Genomic DNA, 23558 nt, shown 5'->3' with positions numbered 1-23558 from the left:
TAATAAAAGAATTTTGAGAAAAATGATGTTTTGTTTTTAGGCAGATAGAGATGAGCAGGATTCGAATGAGTTGAGCACGATCATCAATTTTAAAAAAAGTGTCACATCAATTATGGAAATAAAAAGCATGTTATAAAATAATTCCTACCTAACAATTTATTGGATACTTTATTGATTTTTTATTTGGGTTCAATGTTCGAATCTCTGCAGCCCCAAATTCCAAGACCGTTACATTAATGAGTAGCCTTGTCATTGTATCCACTGTTGCAGCCATCAACTTTTTAGAAAAGTATTCACAAAGTTTCTATCATGTCTACATCTTTATTCAAGAATTGATTCAAGACCAAAAGGTTTTATTTCAATTAGTAAAAAAAGCTTGTACATATAAATACAAAACAGGATGTTGAGATATTTGATAAAATATAAATAAATGATTGTTGTGGGTTATTTTGCTACTGATTTCAAGTTTTTTTTTATAGATATTATACGTTTTATTACTGCTGAACAACAATGTACATGAAACACAATATGTTACATAGATTACACAGAAATAACAACAATAAAATAAGAGGCGAAGCTATCCAGTCACAATACTCGTAAATCATTGATTAATTAAAATCATTCTCACTATTAGCACTGTCCGAAAGCAGGCTTAGACATTGAGGAGGATTAATGTGAAGAGATGTGAAGGAAAGTTGTATGTGAAAATTAGAATAAGATTGTAGATTTGAGTGAAATTTTTTGTAGTTAGATCTTGCAACTTCTTTTATATCATTTAAATCATTATGGATGGCATAGTTAGAAACATATAATGGGGCATTGACAACCGATGCAAGGATAGGGTCTGGATTTTGCAGAGATAGGAAGGTTTGGTTGAACCCGTTCTGAACCTTTGTGCCCCCATATTGGCTTCAGCATTGAATTGTACATATACAAGCATTTGTTGTCAAGGGAGAGTTTAGATCTGTTGTCCAGTAGTCTTTTAAGCAATCATTTATTGAACTTCACCTCTTTTTTCGTTTTACTTTTTATTGCCTATAAAAATTTTCTGAGTTAAAAGCCACGAAAAGCAGTACCAGCATTGATCCCGAAATACCTTTAGGTAATAAAAAATAAAACAAAAAATTCAACAACCAAAATAAAGGTGAAGGAGTTTTATTTTTTAAATAATCAGTATCATCAATTTATGTCCTTTTAAGTTATGTATTGGGTTTCAGATCTATCGCCTGCCTAAATGCAGTTCCAAGGAAGCAGATATTTTCAGCATTTTCTTTTTTTAAACACATTTGTAAATATGTCGGGTTCGAGGGCAAGGCCACTGGATTTGAACCCAAAACCTTTACCTTACAGTGAGTATAAACTAAACTATTGCAGCCCCCTTGGTAAAGTTGATGTTTTAGGATTTTGTGGTTTTTAGTTTAATTCACCATTTTTTGAAACTCGTTCAAGGGATTTAGGTGTGTCTGGAGGGTTCAGTGAGCTATAACGTGTTTAGAGTTGGAGAATAGAATGGACAGCATCATCAGATTATGTAATGTTAGTGGTGTACCGATGGTGTTAGCAGTACAAACTATACCTGTAACAGATTAAGGATGCTACCCTGAGGGAAGCCCAAGTCCCCCTCTTGCCAAAAGGAGAGTGAGAGGATCCTACTCTAAAGTACCTGTAGGCATGGTAGCACTGGATAGAGGATGGGGAAGTGGGTAGGATGCCTCAAGTAAAATAATAATACAAATGTGAATCATATGTTGACAATATGTGGCAGAGAAAGGGGTTAAATAAACAAAATACAAATTATCCCTCGAATGGTTGTTTTTATGAACTCACCAGCAGAACATCGTGAAGAAGGACAGTGTCCATTTGAGGATGACAATACTGTGTTTCGGCCTTGGCTTCCGGTCGCAGCATCTCGTACAGAGGTACAGCAGGAGGAGGAGCAGGGTGAAAATAAGCCAAAGGGCTGGTATAGAGCCAAGGATTCCGAGTGACTGAAAACAAATGTCGGTAGTTTTATAAATGTTTCAGTTTAGCAAGACAGCTGTATGATGAGCCCCATGAACAACAGGGAAGCCCAATTGACATCGTTATTAATTTCATTATATTTAAATCATCACATCCTGCTTTACCTTTCAACTGGATCTTTTAATTCAACACATTCTCCTTAACAAAAACAAACTATGATTTAGTTTTATTTAAGATTAAAGATGATTATCCAGAACACAATTAAGAGAGGCATAATAAAAAAAAATATATAATAAAAATAGTGTTAATATTAAAAACCTTTAAAAAACAAATATTGGGTAAAAAATTTAAAAATACTTAATAATGACTTAAACAACTACTTGCAGGATTGAAAATCCTCCCCTCTATGGCTTACATACTTGAAGATGAAGCAGCTCTCTTTTGTACTGCAACGAAGAAGGGGGTTTAGAAAGGAAGTTAGGGATTTCATTGCAGCTGTCATATTTTCTCTAACTAAAATAGATTAACGGTTAATTGTAACTAAGCATATGGTTCTTAACCCAAAAAGCTGAATAAATTCATCTTTTTGACCAAACTTGGTATTATCCTCTCCATATATCAGTTTAATATAATTGTAATAATTTAATTAATTGGAATAATTTACTCTTATTCATCAATAAAAACTACTGTTTCAATTGGGTACAATTTGATCCATTTTTTGGGTGATAGATGAAATAATACACGCACCTCCAAGTAGACATCGCTGTCCGGGGCAAATGTAGAATTTACAAGATGCAGTGAAATGTTAATATGAGGGAGAGCATGGAAAAACTTGGCCAAAGGTGGAGAATTATAGTTGGTTGGTGGATGCATGATCTAGCAGACCCCCAACCCTCCGCTACATCATACCCTGGAACAAAAAAAATAGTTTTTAGATTTTTCATATGTTATATAATTCTAAAAGGAAATCAATTCACCAAAAGAAAACCGTGGAGGAGAAATGTAATCTCAGATTTCAAGATTGAAAATGTCTAACTTGCGAACCAGGTACCGGTTTCTTATAAGTGTAAAATTAATACTGTTAAAATGCAATTTTGTTTAAAAAACCGGCATTTTGCAGAAATGGCCTATTTACTGGTTGTTTAGCAGGATTTCATTAAATCATTCAAATACACACGACACATCATATCTTGATAGTTGATATTACTTTATAAAAGATCAGCAACGGAAAACAAGTTAATTCTTTCTATAATTCCAAAATAAACGAATGTTTATTGTCTTACATCATCGTTTGTTCTTTATAAACACAAATCCTTTCAGAAATCCCTTTAACTGCAAGTTTATACAACTCTTTCTCTGTTGTATATATACTCAAAGAAAAAGAAGAACAAAAACCAGACACTCATATTTTGTCGATTATTTCAAACAATATGTATGTATTTTTATCGTTATATTAATAACAATGTACATACTTATTTTAATGTAAACCAAATTAGAGATTCTTATGGTGAATTATGATGGTTTGAAAGATAATTAATCAAAAACACCAGAAAATCATTTAGTGATACAATAAATTGTTAGTTAAATTTTAATCATCACTAACTTGTTATCTGGTGTTTTGTAGAATTTTCTTACGAATACCTTCTTGTGAAAAATGAATTTTTCTTATGGTGAATTTTGATGGTTTGAAAGAAAATTCACCACAAACACCCAAAAAAAATTTAATAATAGAGGAAATTGTTATTTTAATTTATTTATCACTAAATAGTTGATAAAATAAATTGTTAGTTAAATTTATTTATCACTAAATGGTTTTCTGATATTTTGGAGAATTTTCTTAAGAACTTTTGCCTTCTAGTGAAAAATGAATTTGTTTAATGGTGATAAAATAAATTGATAAAAAATAAATAAATAATAATAAATAATGATAATAATATAAATAATGATAAATTGATAAAATAAAGTGTTAGTTAAATTTATTTATCACTAAATGGTTTTCTGATATTTTGGAGAATTTTCTTAAGAACTTTTGCCTTCTAGTGAAAAATGAATTTGTTAAAAGGTGAATTATGATGGTTTTAAAGAAAATTCACCATAAACACCAGAAAATCATTAAGTGATAGAAGAATTGTTAATTAAATTTTAATCTATCACCAAATGATTTTCCAGTGTTTTGGAGAATATTGTCATGAGCCTTTGCCTTCTTGTGAAAAATGAATTTTTTTATGGTGAAATATGATGGTTTTGGAAGAAAATACACAACCTCGAAAAGTTAAAAAGTTAAATTTTAATCTATCACTAAATGATTTTCTGGTGTTTTGGAGAATTTTCTTGTCAAGCTTTTCCTTTTTGTTAAACATGAATTTTTCTTATGGTGAATTATGATGGTTTTAAAGAAAATTCACCATAAACACTAAAAAATCATTTGGTGATAGAATAAATTGTTAGTTAAATTTTAATCTATCACTAAATGATTTTCCAGTATTTTGGAGAATTTTCTTATGAACTTTTGCCTTCTAGTGAAAAATGATTTTTTCTTATGGTGAATTATGATAGTTAGAAAGAATTCACCATAAACACCAGAAAATCATTAAGTGATAGAATAAATTGTTAGTTAAATTTTAATCTATCACAAAATGATTTTCCAGTATTTTGGAGTATTTTCTTATGAACTTTTGCCTTCTAGTGAAAAATGACTTTTTCTTATGGTGAATTATGATAGTTAGAAAGAATTCACCATAAACACCAGAAAAGCATTAAGTGATAGAATAAATTGTTAGTTAAATTTATTCTATCACTAAATGGTTTTCCGGCGTTTTGATGATTTTTCTTTCAAACCATCATTATTAAATCTTTTTTATTAAAACTCGGCTCGTTAATTTGATTAACATTGAAATAACTGAGTTGTAATTAATATAAATATAAAAATATAGAGATATAGTTTCTAATAAACAACAAAATATTAGGGTTTTTTTCTATAATGCTATTTATTTTATTCTTTGCTAATACACTAAATTGGAACTACATAAGAAACATTAAACTGGACAATTTAACAGATGTGTTTAGGATCAAACAGAAAACACTCAAGGTTTTACTGCAAATTTATTAGTGCTGATAATAATAATATTAATAGTCCTGACGAAAGAAAGACTTTCTGACGACACTAGTATTTGTAGGACGGTCCAGAGTGCACAGCACCGGGTGGTGCATTGTTTTCTCCGCGGTGTAAAAGGGGAAAAGCTCCGCTGCTTACGCTATTGTCTTCTCGTCAAAGGACACGATCTCTGATAAGGGGCACAAAACGCTATTTGTTAATGCACGTCAAAACCGAAATTGAATCTCAGAGAGGTATTTGAAAAGGATCGCTTTTAAGTCCGTTTAATTATAATAAACGCGTGCAGGACGCGCCGTTTAAAATCCTTATATTTCCTACCCTCGAGGACTTTCAATGAAAATCCTGTCCTCCTATCTTTTTAGCCGGTTTTAATTGTTAGCCGAACTCCGCACCAAAATTTCCATGTTGCAATAGCGGAAAAAGTATTGGCGAAAAACGGAAATCCAAATTATGACATATAAATCAGAGAACTTTTTTGTTAAAAAGTAGACAACACAAGGCTCTGAAGATGATCTCAATAAAGATCGAAACGTTGGCACAATAAAGAAAATGTATTTTCTAAAACTACGTCACACCAAACCGCATCTCACGATCTCCAAATAATTATGACATAATAACGATATTGTTTTTTATTAAATTTGATTTTTTACAGATCAAAAGTGGAAGAAAGAAAAATATAGAATGGGATATTATATAAAATTTCTCCTGAAATTATTGAAATACATACACAAGTATGGTTATGTTACGTACTTCGTAGTAGTGACACTGATAATTTTTTTAGTTCTTTTAAATCGAAGAGTTTGGCTACAATCGACAGTAGGCCAACAGAAATGTCAACATTACAGTGAAGTAGAAGAAAACACTATTTTAAAAGAGCATTCATTAATCATTTCATACGTGCGTGCTCCATTTCATCACAACGGAGTTGATAATATACAAACGTTTAGGCCAAAATTTAACTCATACTCTTTAATTTTGTATAAACGAACAGATAATGGGATATAATTTATTAATGAATTGGACTGTTAGCAACGGTTGTTAATTAAAAGCTTTTGCTGGGAAGAACTCTGTAACTAAATTATTAATATGCTCCTACCTCACAACACAATAGACGAACCCCACCTTGAAGCATTGCTTTATTTTTACATTTCGAGGTACAGTAATTACTAACTATACCATATCAGTGAAATTTGAAAAATAAGACACTACAGTAATTACGTTTTTAAATTAGTTTATTTGTATATTAAACTAAATCTTCATGATACATGGCTGAACTTGCTCAGCAATTTCAGCCTTCCGTCTCCATGGTTTTTACTAATCTTATCTCCCTCACCCGTCCGCTATCGGACTGTATCCGTATACACTACGTTCGCTCATTAAAACCTATCTGCTGAGCCAGAACGATACCATACACTCGATCGGTAACACTGGTGTAAATATGTAAAATCGACTGGCGTCATGTGGCCTCCACAAATATGAAAGTACACCCTTTTGAGCAATAGTTATACCGCTGTAATTTCAGGATTTTAATAATATAGGATGGTATCTCTCTAAGTAAACTGAAGTACTTAGGACATTCCTAAAATTACAGACACCTACTAATTCATAATTTATGACCGTTTTTAAGAAATCAATTTTATATTAGGATAATATTATAATTTATTTTGAGTCCATATACAGCATATTCATATTTAGAATTTACATTTTCCTTAGAGGCCAATTTAAAATTGAACCTCTCATGTACACATAAATATTAAACTTAAAAAACTTAAACGAGTTCAAATAAATTTGTTTTCTCTTGGGGATATGGACTGGTGGTCGGGTTCATCTAGTAATTCAACCTTTTGTCCTGGGCAAAATTTGTTTACCAACTTGAACTTAATAAAAAAGCACAAAAAGATAATTTGAAAAAATAAAATAAAATAAAGACGTTAAACATAGCGAACGACCAAAGCAGAAAAATTTGGCAAAGTATTTACACTAAACCCAGACAAAAGAAAAAAAGAACGACAATACAGAAGTTAGTTTATTTAATAACAGAGCACAAGAAAATTACAACGTAAAACTCAAACAAAGAGACAACAAACATAATGAACACCAAATCAGAAAAATTACGTTGAATTTTTTTCTCTTTTGTGTGTGCTTTTTTATTGGGGTAAAGTTGGATTTTGCAAGTTGCATACTTTGTCCAATTTTCCTGCTTTGCTTGTTCGCTATGTGTAGTGTCGCTTTTTTTCGTTTTTTTTTTAATTATCTTTCATTTTTTTTGCTTTTTTATTAAGTTCTAGTTTCAGAAAATTTCAGAAAACGGTGGTCGGCCATGGTTTTTTCCTTGCCTACATCAATTTCTTCATCTTTGAAAAAAGTAATTAAGGTTTGGAAATATAAGTTTAGAATCACCTAGTATGTTTTTTCAACTTTGAAAAAAACTTTTTGAATGTTCTCGCTACTAAAATACTTATTTCACGAACGTTATAAGTTTAGAATCACCTAGTATGTTTTTTCAACTTTGAAAAAAAATTCACTAATTTCGTGGTCCGCTTGACCAATTAATATATTACAATTAATTAAGGTTTTTAGTTGAGATCTAAGAGTCAATGGTACGACCGGGATTCGAACCCACGATCTTCGGCTAGATACGCCACTGCTCTACCACTTGAGCTATCGTGACCTCGATCCACTCGGACACGAACTTCCCATCTCAACCCCACCTTTTGAATTTGCCCTCCTTTTTGCCATTTTTCATTAGTGAAGTTAATGAATTAAAATGAAGTATACTTCACTAAAGCACTCCGTCGCCATTTCATTTGTCGCCATTTGTCGCCGAGAATCCAATCCGATTACACGACATTTTAAAAATGGCAAAAGGGAGGGAAAATTCGAATGGTTGTAAGTTGAGATGGGAAGTTGGTGTCCGAGTGGATCGAAGTCACGATAGCTCAAGTGGTAGATTAGCGGCGTATCTAGCCGAAGATCGTGGGTTCGAATCCCGCTCGTGCCATTGACTTTTTTGTCTCAACTAAAAACCTCAATTAATTTGAAAAAAAAATTTTTTTTAATGTTCTCGCTACTAAAAAAACACTTATTTCACGAACGTTTACAAGTTTAGTATTGATCACATCTTATTGGAAATTTAACTTAGTTTTCAATGGTATAAACGGTTTGTCCAAAAAATTTTAGTTTTGGAGTTATTGAGTTCATATGAAGCAATGTCGTAAAATCTTCAAAAATCAGAAAAAGTGGAATAACGCCGAAACTGCTGAGATTCGGGCCATAGTTAATTAGGACTTTTTAGTTCCATTTTGAATGTAGAAACTACGGGCAATGTTTGTAACTCGAGTAGCCGAATACCCTGTATAGTGACCCCAGTATTTTCGGCCCAATGTGGAAACGCTGGCAAGGTAACATGACGGTTTTTGATTTAAATTACAAGTTTCTAAAGTCAGTTAATATCTCGTTTTAAAGTAATTTTAAAGTAATATAAAAACAGTGGGTTGTCGAGTTTTAAAAATCAAATGACAATATTTCCAAAAGGAAAAGCCAAAAAAAAATTTTTAAGTATTGTCGTAGGTCACTCGTATGCCAAACATTGGAAATTAATTCAATTAATTATACTTTTTATCTCAACCAAGATTTTGGATAAAAAGTATAATTAATTGAAATAATTAAATAGGTCAATTGTGACTGCTAAACATGTATGGATTAATTGGAAATTAAATGAAATTCATTGTGTGTTAATTCATAACTTCCAATTTCTATAGTCGGGCATTGTGTACAGTACTTTAATCCTAAGCTCTTTTATCGCAAATAAAGTGGATAAGATTAAAGTGAAGCAAATGCCGTTCATGACTAAGAAAAAGCGATATAGCTTGTGCATTTCCTCCGTTCACGACGCCGCGTCTCTATAGAAATTTCACGGCCTTAAAATATTAAATTGAACGAAGAGGACGAGCTGGTAGTGACAAAACGAAAGTATTGTAGTATGTCGCAGGGAAAAGGCGTTCGGGTGCAGGCGACATTTATTATACAGTTGGGGTGGTATTAGTACAGTCGAACCGAAACCATACCCCTCGGCTCGTCCTTCTGCACTTACCTGCCGGAACCGGGATCCCTTTGCTTATACGGTTTACAGAATTTGGTAAATGGTAACTAAAGTGATTACAGATTACTCTTTATATGTTCTTAGGCATATAGCAGTATGCCAGCTTAGGCAGAGCAATATGCTAAGTTAGGAAAGGTTTGTGAAATATCAAGAGAGACTATTTCAAAGCCTACAAGTGTGACTATGAACCTTAACATGGTAGCAGTATGGAACAACGACGGGGATAGAGTCAGTGAGGTTCAAATGTATTTATTCTCTCGTTATCTACACCTAGTTCACCTACCGAGAAAATGGGAAAACAGAATCGGTTTTTCCGCTACCAACGATTTTCTAAAAGCAGTTTTAAAAGTGTAAACCCCGGTCAAAATAATTCTGTGCTCAAATATTAAAGATACAAGAGTTTACCTTGTCCCGTTTTAGCACGATGTCAGTCAGTGCCATCAATAGGTCGTAAAACCTTTCAACATTCAGTAATAAAATATAATTTTTTTATTTTAATTGCTATGCCCGAAGGCGAAAAATTAAGTTCGACGAACTTGTATATTCAACTTAACGTTTCGTGATATTTTCTCCGATAACATAAAAAAGGCGTAAAACGAGAATAGTAAATTCAATACCATGATATTGCTTGATTATCATGTAATGTACAGGGGAGAGAGAGAGAAAAAAAAGAGAAAGAGAGAAAAAGAGAGAGAGAGAGAGATCCGAAGGAATGAGAATGTTGTGACAGGGTGCGGGGAAGAGAGTAGGCTTGTTCAAGGGTGGTCGATAAGGGCGGTTATGAAGCTCCCAACAGCAACGTAATCTTTATCTTTCGAACAGAGTGTAAACATTTAGAAATTTAAACCTAATCCTCGAACCTATCTAAAAGTAATAACTTTTCAGCGTAGTACAAGTCAATGACTGAAGATTTGAGTAGAACAACTCGAACGCTCATTTGTTATTGACGTATAGTCAAATCCCAGAAAAGCTATCGAGTGGAAAAAAAATTCTATAGGAAACAAAACAGTGAAAAAAAGTTCAAATGAAATTGAATGAGTAACAATTCAAGCCATTTAAGTTTTAAGCCTTGTTCCCACGGCGAGTAGCTTGGCGAACTTGGTCAGAAGTTTGCCATACGTGGGAACGTAAAGACTCGTTATTGCTCGAGGTGGCTCCGTGTTTTATCGGTAAATATTGCAAGCAACACACGTCTGGGGCTGGACGGATAAGCCTCGAGCTTGCAGTTGTACTGGTTTATTATGAACTGGGACTATTTAGAACAAGGGTGTGAAGAATCAACCAGTGATGACACTTTCAGTAGGGTCTGTGTGTTATGATTCGATGCCCAACAGGTCGCGAGTGCACTGCTCCTTTGGGGATTATTGGAAGGCGTCCATCATCAAATTCGGTGTTTAAAACCATTTATTGATTCGTGAACGATCCAAAGCGATTATAATCGCTTCGTTACAATCAACCATACCACACTTTTAAATTTCTGTCTGACTCAGAAAACTTGGAAAAATAACAATCAAGGGAGGACTGGACGTTGGTCAAACTCTTAAACGAAGTTGATTTCAGTCATTTAATATGCAAACAATCAGGTCTTTTGGCCAACCTTCATAAACGTTAAAACGTGTTTAGTATTTCTTAGCGCCTTGATTTCATTTTAGCTCTTTGGCTTATTCCTCCCAATAAGAGGAAATTTATTTACCACACGCTCCATATGACATATTACATGTTGAATTAACACTATTATATCTTGAATATTTTAAATTAAGCCAAAGTTGAGTTTTCTAATAAATGAAAAAAAAATCTTTTTTAAATGCCTTAATTAATTCTAAAAATTTGGTGGCCATTGTCCTTGTAATACTATTGCACGTATCAAATCGGATCTTTCATTGTCGAACTTGCTACAGTCCAAGATAATGTGCTCCCAATTTTGCGCTCTGCCCCATGCGCGTTCGCAAGTCTATGATCGTGAACCTTTTTAGATGTGTTTTATTTTTTCCGTGACTGTGTGATCTCTATTCTTAGACGTTGTGATATTGTTGGATAAAATTTTTTGCTGTGACTTCCCTTGTTTGTGTTCTGCCACATTTCATCCCATTCTAGTTTAAGTTTCTCTCTGGTTGTATATGCGATATCGGTGCCAGGTTGAAAGCATCTGTTAGTTCCTCGCTTCTCGCTGTTTCTTTTGCCTTTCGGGCCGCTTCTGAATTCCCCTGCCGATACTTTAATACAGTTTATTGAAATTTTCCACCCTTTTCTTTCCAAATCGGTTAACATTTTCCAAATGCATTGGACTATTCTTGTCATGCGTTTTCGGATCTTTATCAAGGCATTAGGAGTCCGGCTGTCTGTGCTGATAAGCACGGAACTCTTAGACAGTTAGCACTTCTTTGAATCCATTTAAGAGCCTCTTTTATAGCCATCAGCTCAGCCTGGTTGTTAGAGCAGTGCGAAGAAAGCTTCTAGTAGCCGACATGTGGAACATTTTCTCCGTGCACGACAAAAACGCATCCTACTTTCCCATCTGTTTTGCTTCCACATTTGTAAATGTGATGGTATATTCATCACTGTTTTGCTTGCGATTCCTCTGTAAAAGGATGGGTGAAGCCATTTCCTGAAATCTATTCTGAGGTCCAAGTTTATTTCATCATTACTGTACCAATGTGTCATTTTGTATACTTGAGATATTTCTTTGATTTTTAGATATTTAGGGATTGCTCTATCCAACACACACACAGCGTTAAACGAAATCGTCCTTAATCGGCTCACTGAACTCTCAGAATTGGCGTCACTTGAAATATAGTCATCAAACGTAATCGGCTCCACACGATATTACTATTCGAAACGTGCAATTTGGTGAATTTATTTATTTCGACTAAAAGAGCTCCCGTTTGGAGGAGACCTGCAGGTTGGAAGACATTATTAATCAGCAGCCGTGTCGTTTAATCCGACATGCAGTCAAACCACCGAACATCATTAGATACTGAACGGTTAACAGCGAAATACAGTGTCATACAGAATGTACACAAAACAAACAAAATCCTTGGGAGTGTCGAAACGATTCAGAAATTTATCTTTTCGGAACAAAAGAATGTGACGAACCGATAACCGATAACGCTGAGGGGATCTCGTTTACTATTTTTCGGAGGATTTTGGATGGAGAAACCTGGACGCGATGATAGTTGTTTGGTTGATCCCAGTTCGATGCTTTACATATAAATGGGCTTTATTATCGTCTCATTTAGTTGTTTGTTGTAGTTTTTATCGTTTTACTTGGAGTCGTAATGTCTTAGATCTATTTTTAATTTAGGTATATTATTCCCCTCTTTCCAATGTAGAGTTTAACTCGGACAAATACCAACTTAAACAATTCTATTTGACCGCTTACGATTTAAGGTGGTCAGGAATGGAATTCGATGTTGAGTGAAATTTAACGAACCTCCTAAGGAGTGTGGCAACTCCTTTTAAACATCTGGAGGAAATGTGTTCCTGGGTGCAGAGTAGGTGGGTAGGATTCTTTAAGCCTCGCCATGACCCTCTATTCATTCCCAAAGCTTTGGGCTTTTAGACCTTCTACGCCATAGTAAAGTTAAAATACAACATCTGCTACTTCCAAATGTGCTCCTTGGCCCATAAAACCCTGCCAACCGTAATGTCGGGGACTTTACCGAGAAGTGTAACTTCATGTTCATACTTTTTTAAAATTATATTACACATAACTATTATTTTTTTTAAAGTTATTAATTCAAATGAATCGTATTTAGTATTTGTCGAATGAGTGTTTAGTGTTTTGATTGGAATGGGTCCGCCTATAAAAATCAGTACTGTTTAATGGAATTTCAAAAACTGCAATATTCTCTTAACTTAAAACACAACTAATAATGGGTTAAATAAATAAAGTAGACAAATAACGAGCGTTAATCCTGGCTATTTGCAGTACATGTTGAATTAAATAAAATTAGAGATGGTATACAGAAACACTAGAAATTGTCCTTGCATTTGAAATTTAACTTTGTAATATGTATAACTATCAAAAGCAAAAACTCGCAAAGTAATCGAGAAAAATTCGTTGATTTTCTATATTCCTTTATTTCAAATAACATAGAGGGGACAAAAATTTAATTGTATATTTTCGTGAACGATTCTAGTGTATCTGAGGTGTTTAACAAATGTTTGTACCATTTTGGCAATTGGCAAAATGGCAAAAAATTAATTGAACGTATGTGCTCTTAACTATTTCTACTCAAATTCGTATATTCGCGAAAAATTTTATAACTGGAATGGGCGTTAATGCACATTATCTATAGCTCAAAGTATATTTCATGATTGTGTAGCAGTTATCATATGGACATAGTTATTTATGATATTATATGATGAAACGATTTGCCTACTCGAAAACGAATGACTTCTTCTAATAAAACATAAAATAAAAAGTTTATTTTGTGTAGGAAAAGTACCCATTCATGGTCTAAAAACAAAAAAGAGTTTTGGCTTTTCAAAAGGCTTTGCGTTTCAACACTTTCAAAATCGAAACTGAACAAATGCAAAAATAGTGATAATTGAACTTTTATTAAACCTTTGTGCTTCGATAGAAGAAAGGCGAAATTTTATTACATTTAAGATAATACATTATCACCAAAAATTTCGTAGGGGTAAAAAAAGTTTTGTATATGGCTGTTGAAAAGTTAGCTGTATTTCTTTGTAATTAAGCATCATATCTACCTTACCAAGGTTGATTTATCTCTTATCAGCCTATCAAATAATGGGTTAAATAAATGCCGGTGCACACAAAATTCTTTGAAATTTCAACTCGAAACTGTTTTAACCGAGTATTTTTTAAACTTTAAAAACAACTAATTTGCTCTCCCATGAACCATTAATACAATACAATTAGGCAAGTATAACTATTAATTTTTATTGGGAGACAAGCTTTTAGAAGAACAAAGTAGTTACTTATTTCAAGTCAATGGAACATATACGAAATTTGAATTATTTATTTTTTTAAATGGAAAAGAGAGCTTAAATAAACTTACAAACCACGTCCCATTTGTAAGAACGTGATTGGAAAATAGCAAAAGTCTACAGAGATAAGAGGACTTCCTGTTAGACTATTCACATCATAACACGAGCCAATTTGTCATAGGTAGAGCCCGGATTTGTATGGTGATTAGATTATTACAAATAATTAACGATTATTTGGTGGATTATCGTGAGATGCGGTCTGGTGTGACGTAGGTTTTAGAAAAACATTTTCTTTATCGTGCCAACGTTTCGATCTTTATTGAGAACATCTTCAGGGCCTGGAATTATAAACATTGTTTAAATTATATTTTAATTACATAAACAATGATTATAAATCCCAGGCCCTGAAGATGATCTTAATAAATATCGAAACGTTGGCACGATAAAGAAAATGTTTTTCTAAAACCTACGTCACACCAAACCGCATCTCACGATCTCCAAATAATCATTAACTAACGTCACTAAACACCACACAAATAATTAATTTTAATTTGAACTACGTTTCATCAACTCTTTTCCAATGTGATGATAATTGAAAGGAATAAATCTATACTAATTTTATAAAGTGAGAAAGTTTGTTTGTACGTAAAAGATTTTAATCAATTTTTTTACACGTGTTCCTTATGATCAGAGAAAGGACATAGGACCTGGTTTTGTCATGTTATAATTGTAGTATCAATAAAAGATATGAAATGTTGTATGTAAATGTGTAAAATGGATAAGGTGTATTAGATGCAATGAAAAAAAGAGGGCTGATAGGTAATAGATTATGTTATGAAGTTAGTAAAGTTACTCTTTCAGAGATTTCTGGGCTACCAGAGCCAATTAAAGAATGGTTGGTGGGTACACATCCATTGTCTGCATATTTTTATATCAAACAACAGTACAGCACTCTTTCTCAAACGACATCGTTTAGTGCAAAAGAAATACGTGAAGGTGATTTTATGAACTTTTAAAATCCAAGGGCAAGTTTCAATTTCAATTGGGAGTTTACATCCGGTTGAAGGTGAAGTCATTATAGGACCTGCAGTTGGACAGAAGGCGCATATTCCTAGGATTCTAATGATTCAAACGGATTTGCTGTTTACATTTATGTGATTAAGCTATCTTTCGCTATAACGATAAATAAATCGCAAGGACAAACGTATAAATATGTGGAGTTAGATTTAAGAGAAAACTGTTTCTCACACGTTCGGTTTATCAAGGATCGGAAGTAAGGATAGCCATTTTTTTTTGTTATCAGATGGATACAAAATAAAAAAACGCGTATATTCAGACGCATTATAAAAATCAAAAGAATGTAAATCAATATTCTGTACAAATCACAAATTGAAATTAATTATTCAAATTTTCATAGTACCCGAGAGAAGCCCCGAATTTATATATTACTTTGCCTGCATCCTTTGGAGCATGTGACCTGTAGAGGGTTTCAGATAACGGAATAGGCATACAACACGCTTTTTTATGAGGCGAGATGAGATCTATTCCTGGCCTTCAAGCTTTCAGTTGCTTCGATTAAATCCCGGAAACATATTCGTTTTTCGCTCGAAGATCGATCTTAGGATTCCTAAAAGTTTGGAACCGTTAGTTTCTGAATGAATCGTGTAAGCCTTAAACTTACACCTATTAACTTATTAAACCGTGTCCGGCTAGGTCGGTCACGGCGTGGGATTAGAGTTGCGCAAGTTATGAGTATCCTCGACTCAGTTTTCAGTCTGTATTTAACGTAAAATCAACCATGAAAAAATTATTTCAGCAATAATAATAAAATTTGGTTTTGACAAGTTTAGGGATGGTTAGGGTATACTAAAAAGATAAAAAGTCTCAGATGAAGAAATGAACAAAACTGGTTCCATTATAGTCTAAAAAACGTTCAGCTTCTTTAGACCTAATCCACTTGAAATTTAGATAACGTTTACAACATTTCAAATTTCTGAAGAGGTGAGTAATATTTGAAAAGAGCTGAAGTCAGTCTGTTTTAGTCTACATAAACGTTCAATTGATGGAGGAGGGTCTTGGACCCCTACTTTCTCCTTAAACGTTTCCGTTTATTGCTCCTAATCTATTTTAAGACAACTTGAACCGAAACAGCCAGACGATGCGATTCCTACAAACCAAAAACACGTTCACTCAAAAACAGCAAAATGTAGATTTTGTTTAAATTCACTTTACACGATTCACGCCATTTGACAATCAGATGAAGTTAGTGAAAAAATTTGATTCTTTGGAGATTTTGAAAACATTGAATTAAATTAAAAAAGGTTTTTTTTTATATTATTGCAAAAGATTGTTAAGTAATACTAAAAAATCTCAATATACATTATACAGCCAGTTCGAATATTATATAATTATATTTATATCGACAAAACAATAAATTTCATTGTTCCACGTATTTGAATTATTTAATTACAGATAAGCACAAAACTTTTTATGCATTGCGATACAGTAGGCTCTCTTTATCCGAGGTTTCATCACTGATCCCTGGTTAAGATCTAGAGGAGATCGACCACATAAGAGGACGAAGAAGCAGACAAAATAGAAGAAAAACTGGAACGGACAATAAAAAATGGAGAAATGTTTCGATTATCTCAAAAGTTGAAAGACAAAATCATAGAATATGATGCAAAAGTGGAACGAAGTATCAACATAACACGACTGCTAACTCATGCATTCCTCCAACAAAATTTCCAGCAGTTAAAAAACCGTACACCCATAAAAATGTTCTTTGAGTAGCCTGAAAGAGAAAAATGCGCTGATTCATCACCATTTATTTCTAACTATGGAATTTAATTTTTTTATAAATTTTAACTTTTTTAGGCCCCTAATAATTTATTCTCATCTGTGTCGTTGTCGTGCATAGGTGCATACTTGCTGTACACATTGTTTTCCTGCGTGGAATAAACTTTATGTAAGTCGCCGTACATTGTACTTTTCTTATTGGGAAAAAAAAAAAAAAAAAAAAAAAAAAAAAAAAAAAAAAAAAAAAAAAACGAAATATGTATACATAAGTTCATACATACAGCGACGATAGATACACGCGATACAGAAAATGTGATTGATATGCAGTTAAAAGGAAATGTTTCGAAGCCTGAAATTTGAGGTGTTTCCTATTATCCGCGATGCTTGGTACATACTCCCGCCGATAACGAGAATTTACTGTTTATTCATTCCTGATGTGGTCTATGTAGTACCTACATTTATTTTTGTATTTATGTAAAAAAACAAAATCTGAAAAATCTTAATGTGCGAAAATCCTGCCTTCCGAAACATATATTACAATTAATAATAGAATGCAAATTCCAATTATCAATTACAATATTTAAATTAGGTTGATAAATAATCTGCCAGGGAAGAACACCTCGTTGAACATGCTGAAATGCATGCCATAAGTGCTTGTGCCTTGGAAAATCTTAAAAGTAAAAAAATCCTCATAAGATCGGATAACCAAGCTATGAAAGAATTAGCATGTAAAAAATCACATCACAGTCAGTGAATGCGTCTAAAATGTCCAAAAACACTGAGGAAACACAACATGATGATATCTTGGGTACCAGGACACAAAGAATTTTGGGTAACGAAACAGCAGACACACTGGCTAGAGGAGCAAGTCCATATAGAGGCCCTGAACCTCAAACAGAACCCTCCATCACAGAATGAATCCAAAAAAGACAAAAAGGAAAATGGACAAACTCTAGGGGCGATAGTCACTGTAAACTTATGTTAAAACAACCCTCGCCAAGACCTGGCAAACTCACTGCTCCATTAGAGAGAGAGACCAATTCAGAGGAGTTATAAGGACTATTTACCTTTCAGTGGCATCCGAGCAAACATGGGCTTATTCAATTATGATCCCATTTGTAGATTATGCAATGAGGAGGAAGAGCCATTCATATCATCTGCGAATGTAAAGCAGCCGCTCAATGGAAACATAACATGTGATACAAAGAAAACCCGTGGAATGGAATTGAAGCGACAGTCAATAACCTAGTACTCTATAGAAGGATCGAGTCGCTTGACTTAACCAAGGTACTGAGAAAGCCTGTTCTTGGGAAACATAAATCCCCACATCCTACACATCCTAATCTCCTTTCATCATCATCAAGAATCTGTAATGTACTAAACTAATTATAATAACGAGATCGCGTTATTTAATTATTACGAAAAATATTGCTATATTTACAATAAAGGGTCTGACGTATGACATTTGATATCGCTGGACAATTTTTAACGTCGTCTTTTCCAAGAATTTAGAGAAAGTAGATTTATTAATTTTTGTAATGTGGAAGGAGCGTAGGCAGGGAAAATGAATTGGGTCGGTAGACGAGTAGGGAGATATAATCACCGAGTGATTTTAACAGTTCTTCATCCTCGGGCGATTAAAACGGTATTGGTATACTGTTAGAAGTTGATACGTTGTCTAGGTGTTCATTTAGAGGATTACGAATAGTGTAAATATTAATGTTTTGTTACACCCTTGCAAATTTTAAACAATTAAGTTCACCGATCTTCATTCGACCTTGAATTTCCGGTTTAACGAGGAGTACATGTTTAGGCTCTATTACCAAGCAAATCTTTCTTAGTTTTCCTTAGATGTAAAGCATATAGTAGTGTACAATAGAGATGAATGCAATAGATAGTAGTGTAAATACACAAATGTAGTATGTAACAGGAGAATATAGAGAAAATTTAAGTACTATTCATTTCAAACTAGTGATTGTTACAGGTCACTCTCTGGACTTAAGCATATCTGCCTTTTTCCTCACCCACCGACTCGTGCAGTCTCCAGTTCGTTTTAACTAGTCACACTAAACGTGTACTATTTAATTCTATAATTTCCCTTACAAGGCCTCGATTTCTATTATTCCTTTTACAAGTAGAACCGCAAAATGTTTAAAGCTGAGTTTGCATATCCTAGCTGTGTTTAAGAACCCCGTTCCGATTTTCGTTACGTAAGGTTTGTACTTTGCTTTCTAGGCGACAAAATTGCAGGTGACTTTTGAAAAACTAAACGAATTAAATACATTCTTAGATGAACAAATTTTACGAATTTTTTTGTTTCACGTTAGTGTTTCCATAGAAACAGGATAAGAATTGATTATTCGATTTTAAAAACTTCTGAATAAATATCATTAACAAACCAAGATACATGATTAGAAAGACTTTTTAAAAGGATAGTTCCTACTCGCAGTAAGTTGTTTTGCAACGATTCGGATTTCGAGCCTTTTAGCTCATCATCAGGTTGAAGGACTTCTACAACCTGATGATGAGCTGAAAGGCTCGAAATCCGTATCGTTGCAAAACAACTTACTGTGAATAGGAATTATCCTTTTAAAAAGTATTGAACACCACACTCACTCCATCATTTATCATTTCTATTAATTAGAAAGATGTTTCCGTTGAATTTGGGCTGTGGTCAAAAGGAACAAATACTAGTGTTTACCAACGCCAAGCTTTCGACAATTTTTATTGTCTTCCTCAGGGCACTACAGAAACAGATAACATTAATAAAATAATAATACAATTTTTGTTTCATTTTGGCTACTCACAGGCTACTGAAAATGAAACAAACATTTTATTATTATTTTATTGTTATCGGTCTCTGTGGTGCCCTGAGGAACACAATAAAAATTGTGGAAAGCTTGGCGTTGATACATCACTAGTATTTGTTCCTTTTGACCACAATCCAAATTCAACAGAAACATCGGTATTGAACGTTGGTCGATCGCATAGGATTCATCATAATTAGAAAGATTTACTTTATTGCAAATTGTAGGATAGTTGTCAATCCCATAATTCTTTTTTATTATGTAAGTTCAGGAGAAAAGCCTCCGTGGGCAAAACAAATAAAAGCAAGATTAAAAGAGATTGACACAGACGGGAAGACGGTCGTGTTTGCTGGGTTCCTGGCCACATAGAGATAGGGGACGAAAAAGCAGACAGGCGGTCAAAAAGGCTTCCCATCCTGTACGCCCAGCGGATTTAAAGCTATGTTGTAAAAGAAGAATAGAAAAAAATCACTGGGCTCGTAAAAATAGAATTGAGGTTAAGATAGATGTCGGTCCCTGGTCAACGGAAAACGGGTCGAAAAGGGAAAGGCCATGCTGACAAGATTACGCATAGATCATACAAGAATAACAGGCATCTTCTGAATGGAAAGCGCTAGCGTAGGTGCCCGTTATGCAAGGATAGAAACGGTCGAGCATATTTTCAATTATAGACTATTTGGGGTACGGCAGCGGGCATAGATCGTTGTTCCGTTACCTCAGAGCAAAATCTAATGTAATTTATTATTGTGAAAGGAAGAAGTTACTTAACCCCGCCCAGAGGAATATCCATCAGGGATGAGTGTGTGTCGTCTGGAGAGTTAAGTTATTAGCGAGAACCGAGTTCAACCCCGACGCGAAGAATACTGAGTACTCTGGGGGAATGCCTGTGTCCTGATTGTTACGTTTGTATTGATGTATATATTTGTATTGTATGTTTTATTCTGTAGTTGACAACCTGAGGTACAAATTTTAGGCTAGCATTTTAGGATATCGACTTAGTTTTCAAATAAAAGCAGAGAGTCAATAGACGCTCAAATGGCTGCAGGCTGAAACGCATGAAAGACCAGAACGAAGTAAAAACATCATAAAGCCGGCGATGACATCAGCTCTTTGTCGGTATAAATTTCCCACATTATTATTATAGAGTACGTTCCCTGGACAGAGTACAGAAAGATAAAAAAATGCCCCTTCCCGTAAATGTAATTAAACAACATAGATATGCATTCAATTAACCGGAAGAAACTGACGGATTAAAACTTAAATCTGATCACTTTATTTCTGAATGCGGGTCGGAAGCTATTTCGTGCCGACAAAGAACGAAGAACGGATATAATAAGACACGTGGGCGGAAGTAACCCACTAATTCTCTACCCTTTACCCTAGGCCAAGCCTAGTCACGCCTTAAGTAAGATCTACGATTAGTTACAACTCCCTTCGAAAATAATATTCTCCTTTTTAACTGGAATATAACTAGCGTTAACGGCTGGGCCATATTGCACTCACAATGGCCCATTTTTCCCCCCAAAATGTTGCATACATTTTTGAACAGATTTTTCATTCTACAATAGTTTTCAATCACCTCTCGCCAAAATGGATCAATATCCAACGCGGAAGTTGTATGTAGGCTTCGTGCAATTAATGTGGTAGAAGTTAGAGTACTCATTCCAAACAATACCTTTAAAAAAGGGGAAACCCGCACTGCAACCATATCTTTAAAATAAACAATTCAATACAAAACATCTTATTGGCATTGTCTGATACATATAGGTAAAAAATAGGTACACAAAAAAATAAAAAATAAATACATATAGGTATGATTAAAAAAATACATATAGATAAATTTGAGACATTTGTACAATTAAAATAATGTTCTATCAGATCTAATGCGAGTGGACTACACACTAGATGCATTGTAGGCTTCAACAAGTTGTAGGAAATTTTGTTACAAATTCAAAACTAAATATCATAATTGACTTTTTCCCTTTATAGCTGAGAACGCCTGTATGCTACCTTTCAAATAAAATAGTCCAAACATCTCATTATGAAGCCTCCCGGATGAAACAGAATCGACGAATAATATGAATACAATTAAATGATACAGGTAAATGAACCGGTGTCAAGCCACAACGAACGTTTCCTTTTAACGACTACTAATCAAGCAGAACATTTCGGAAGCCGACAATGTTAAGTTTTATTCTGATAAGCACAACAACAAATGTAGTATGTACTACTTTTGTACAGTAAAAAATATAAATAATTAATTGCAGATAATTATAAAAGGACCGTTATAGTTATCCTTACAGAATGATTAAAAACCAGGCAGCATTTATAGTAAGTTCGACGGATATTGGCTCCGACCTTGTTTGGCTAATGTCTACCGTTAAGACACAGGATCTTGAATAGGTGGGCTTGGTTAAGAATTTACATAAATATTTAAGCCCCAATTTGATTGGTTTTACAAGAAAGTAATATCGTTTTTCAATTATAGTCTTAACTAGATCAATATTTACCTTGTTTCTACATTATTTTCGTTTAATCCCTAAAGCATAGTTTACTTTATGAATTCCAAAAAGGGAACAATGCAATTAATTGTTGCAAATGAAAACTGTTGTGCGAGTTTGGTACTAATGCTGTAAATTTTGGTAAACTCCAACGGTGGTTTCCTTGATTTAAAGAAGGAAAGTTTGTTCTTGAAGATCACGAGCGCTGAGGACATCCTTCTGAAGTACACGACAACGTATTGAGGCTTAGGCTGAAAGAGAATCCCTTTTCACGACTCAAGAACTAGGAAAGATAGTAAATGTTATCCATACAACCCAAACAATTATTGGAAACCACTCCCAAAGGCTTTGGTTTGTTAAACAGTTCGCTTCATTGATCCCACACGAACTGATCGAAAGAATTTGGCGGATCGCATCTCAATTTGCTCTTTACTGTCGTCACTCTTATTTCTTCATAGAATGGTAAAAGATGATGAAAAATGGACCACATATAAAAACCTAATCGGCAAAAAAGCTTATTGCCAACCCGGTCAACGACACCCAATTGTTCCAAACCTACATATGCACGGAAAAAAACGTACGCAGTGCATTTGATGGGACAGGTCCGGCCCCTTGCATTTTGATCTTTTACCAGAAGGGTAAACGGTTAATAATGAACTGTACTGTGAACGAGAAATCCATTTAGACCTTCCAATAAAGCTAAAACGGCCTGCACTAACAAACAGATGTATTCTTTCACCACGACAATATCCGACACCACGTTCCTTTAAGAACCAAACAATTATTAACTAATCGAAATTAAGCCAATAATAGCGAACGGTGAAACTCTTGTTGTCTGCAAGGATTCACTCAGCGCAATATCTATTTCAATCTATTTCGAATCTTTATTCATTTTTAATTTGTTCTTAATATCGGGTTGTCCGGAAAATAATGCAGGATTTTAAGTTTTCATTAAAAAAAATCTATATAAAATATTCTGTTTACGTTTACAGGATTACTCATTTGTATGAATNGTATGGGAAATTATTTTGATTAAAGAACATTGCTTTAAAGTAACTAGTTTCTTTTTTTTTGTTTAATACCAAAATCCTGCATTATTTTCCGGACAACCCAATATTTCTAGTCTATTTGAATACTGAAGTTAATACAAGTTTTTGTGTATCACCTTCATACGTGGCTTTCACTGGGATGTGAGTATATTTATAGGCGCAAATGTGGGTGTGGGTGAGGGAGGGTGTGTGTGTGGGTGAGGGTGAGGATGAGTTAGTGAGTGAGTGAGTGAGTGAGTGAGTGAGTGAGTGTGTGTGGTGTGGTGTGTG

General features: G+C 34.0%; 1 protein-coding gene across 4 annotated transcripts in view; it reads right to left on the bottom strand.

The window, feature by feature from the left end:
* The window catches only part of LOC106663008 (protein tweety), a 45910-nt gene that overhangs the window by 10769 nt on the left and 11583 nt on the right, over window positions 1-23558 (bottom strand). For 3 of the 4 annotated variants that reach the window (XM_014387486.2, XM_014387513.2, XM_014387503.1), the window contains exons 2-3: window positions 2710-2872; window positions 1828-1988 (exon numbers count right to left, since the gene is read on the bottom strand). In XM_014387486.2, coding sequence (XP_014242972.1) covers window positions 1828-1988; window positions 2710-2835 — 287 coding nt within the window. In that variant the 5' untranslated portion in view covers window positions 2836-2872. Of the gene's footprint in view, window positions 1-1827; window positions 1989-2709; window positions 2873-2939; window positions 3183-23558 lie in introns of those variants that run through there. The other variant, XM_014387494.2, reaches the window with a different exon arrangement.

Source organism: Cimex lectularius, unplaced genomic scaffold, assembly GCF_000648675.2.
Source record: "Cimex lectularius strain Harlan isolate CLEC.00 unplaced genomic scaffold, Clec_2.1 scaffold170, whole genome shotgun sequence".
Taxonomy (NCBI): domain Eukaryota; kingdom Metazoa; phylum Arthropoda; class Insecta; order Hemiptera; family Cimicidae; genus Cimex; species Cimex lectularius.
This window is presented reverse-complemented; position numbering and strand designations above follow the sequence as displayed.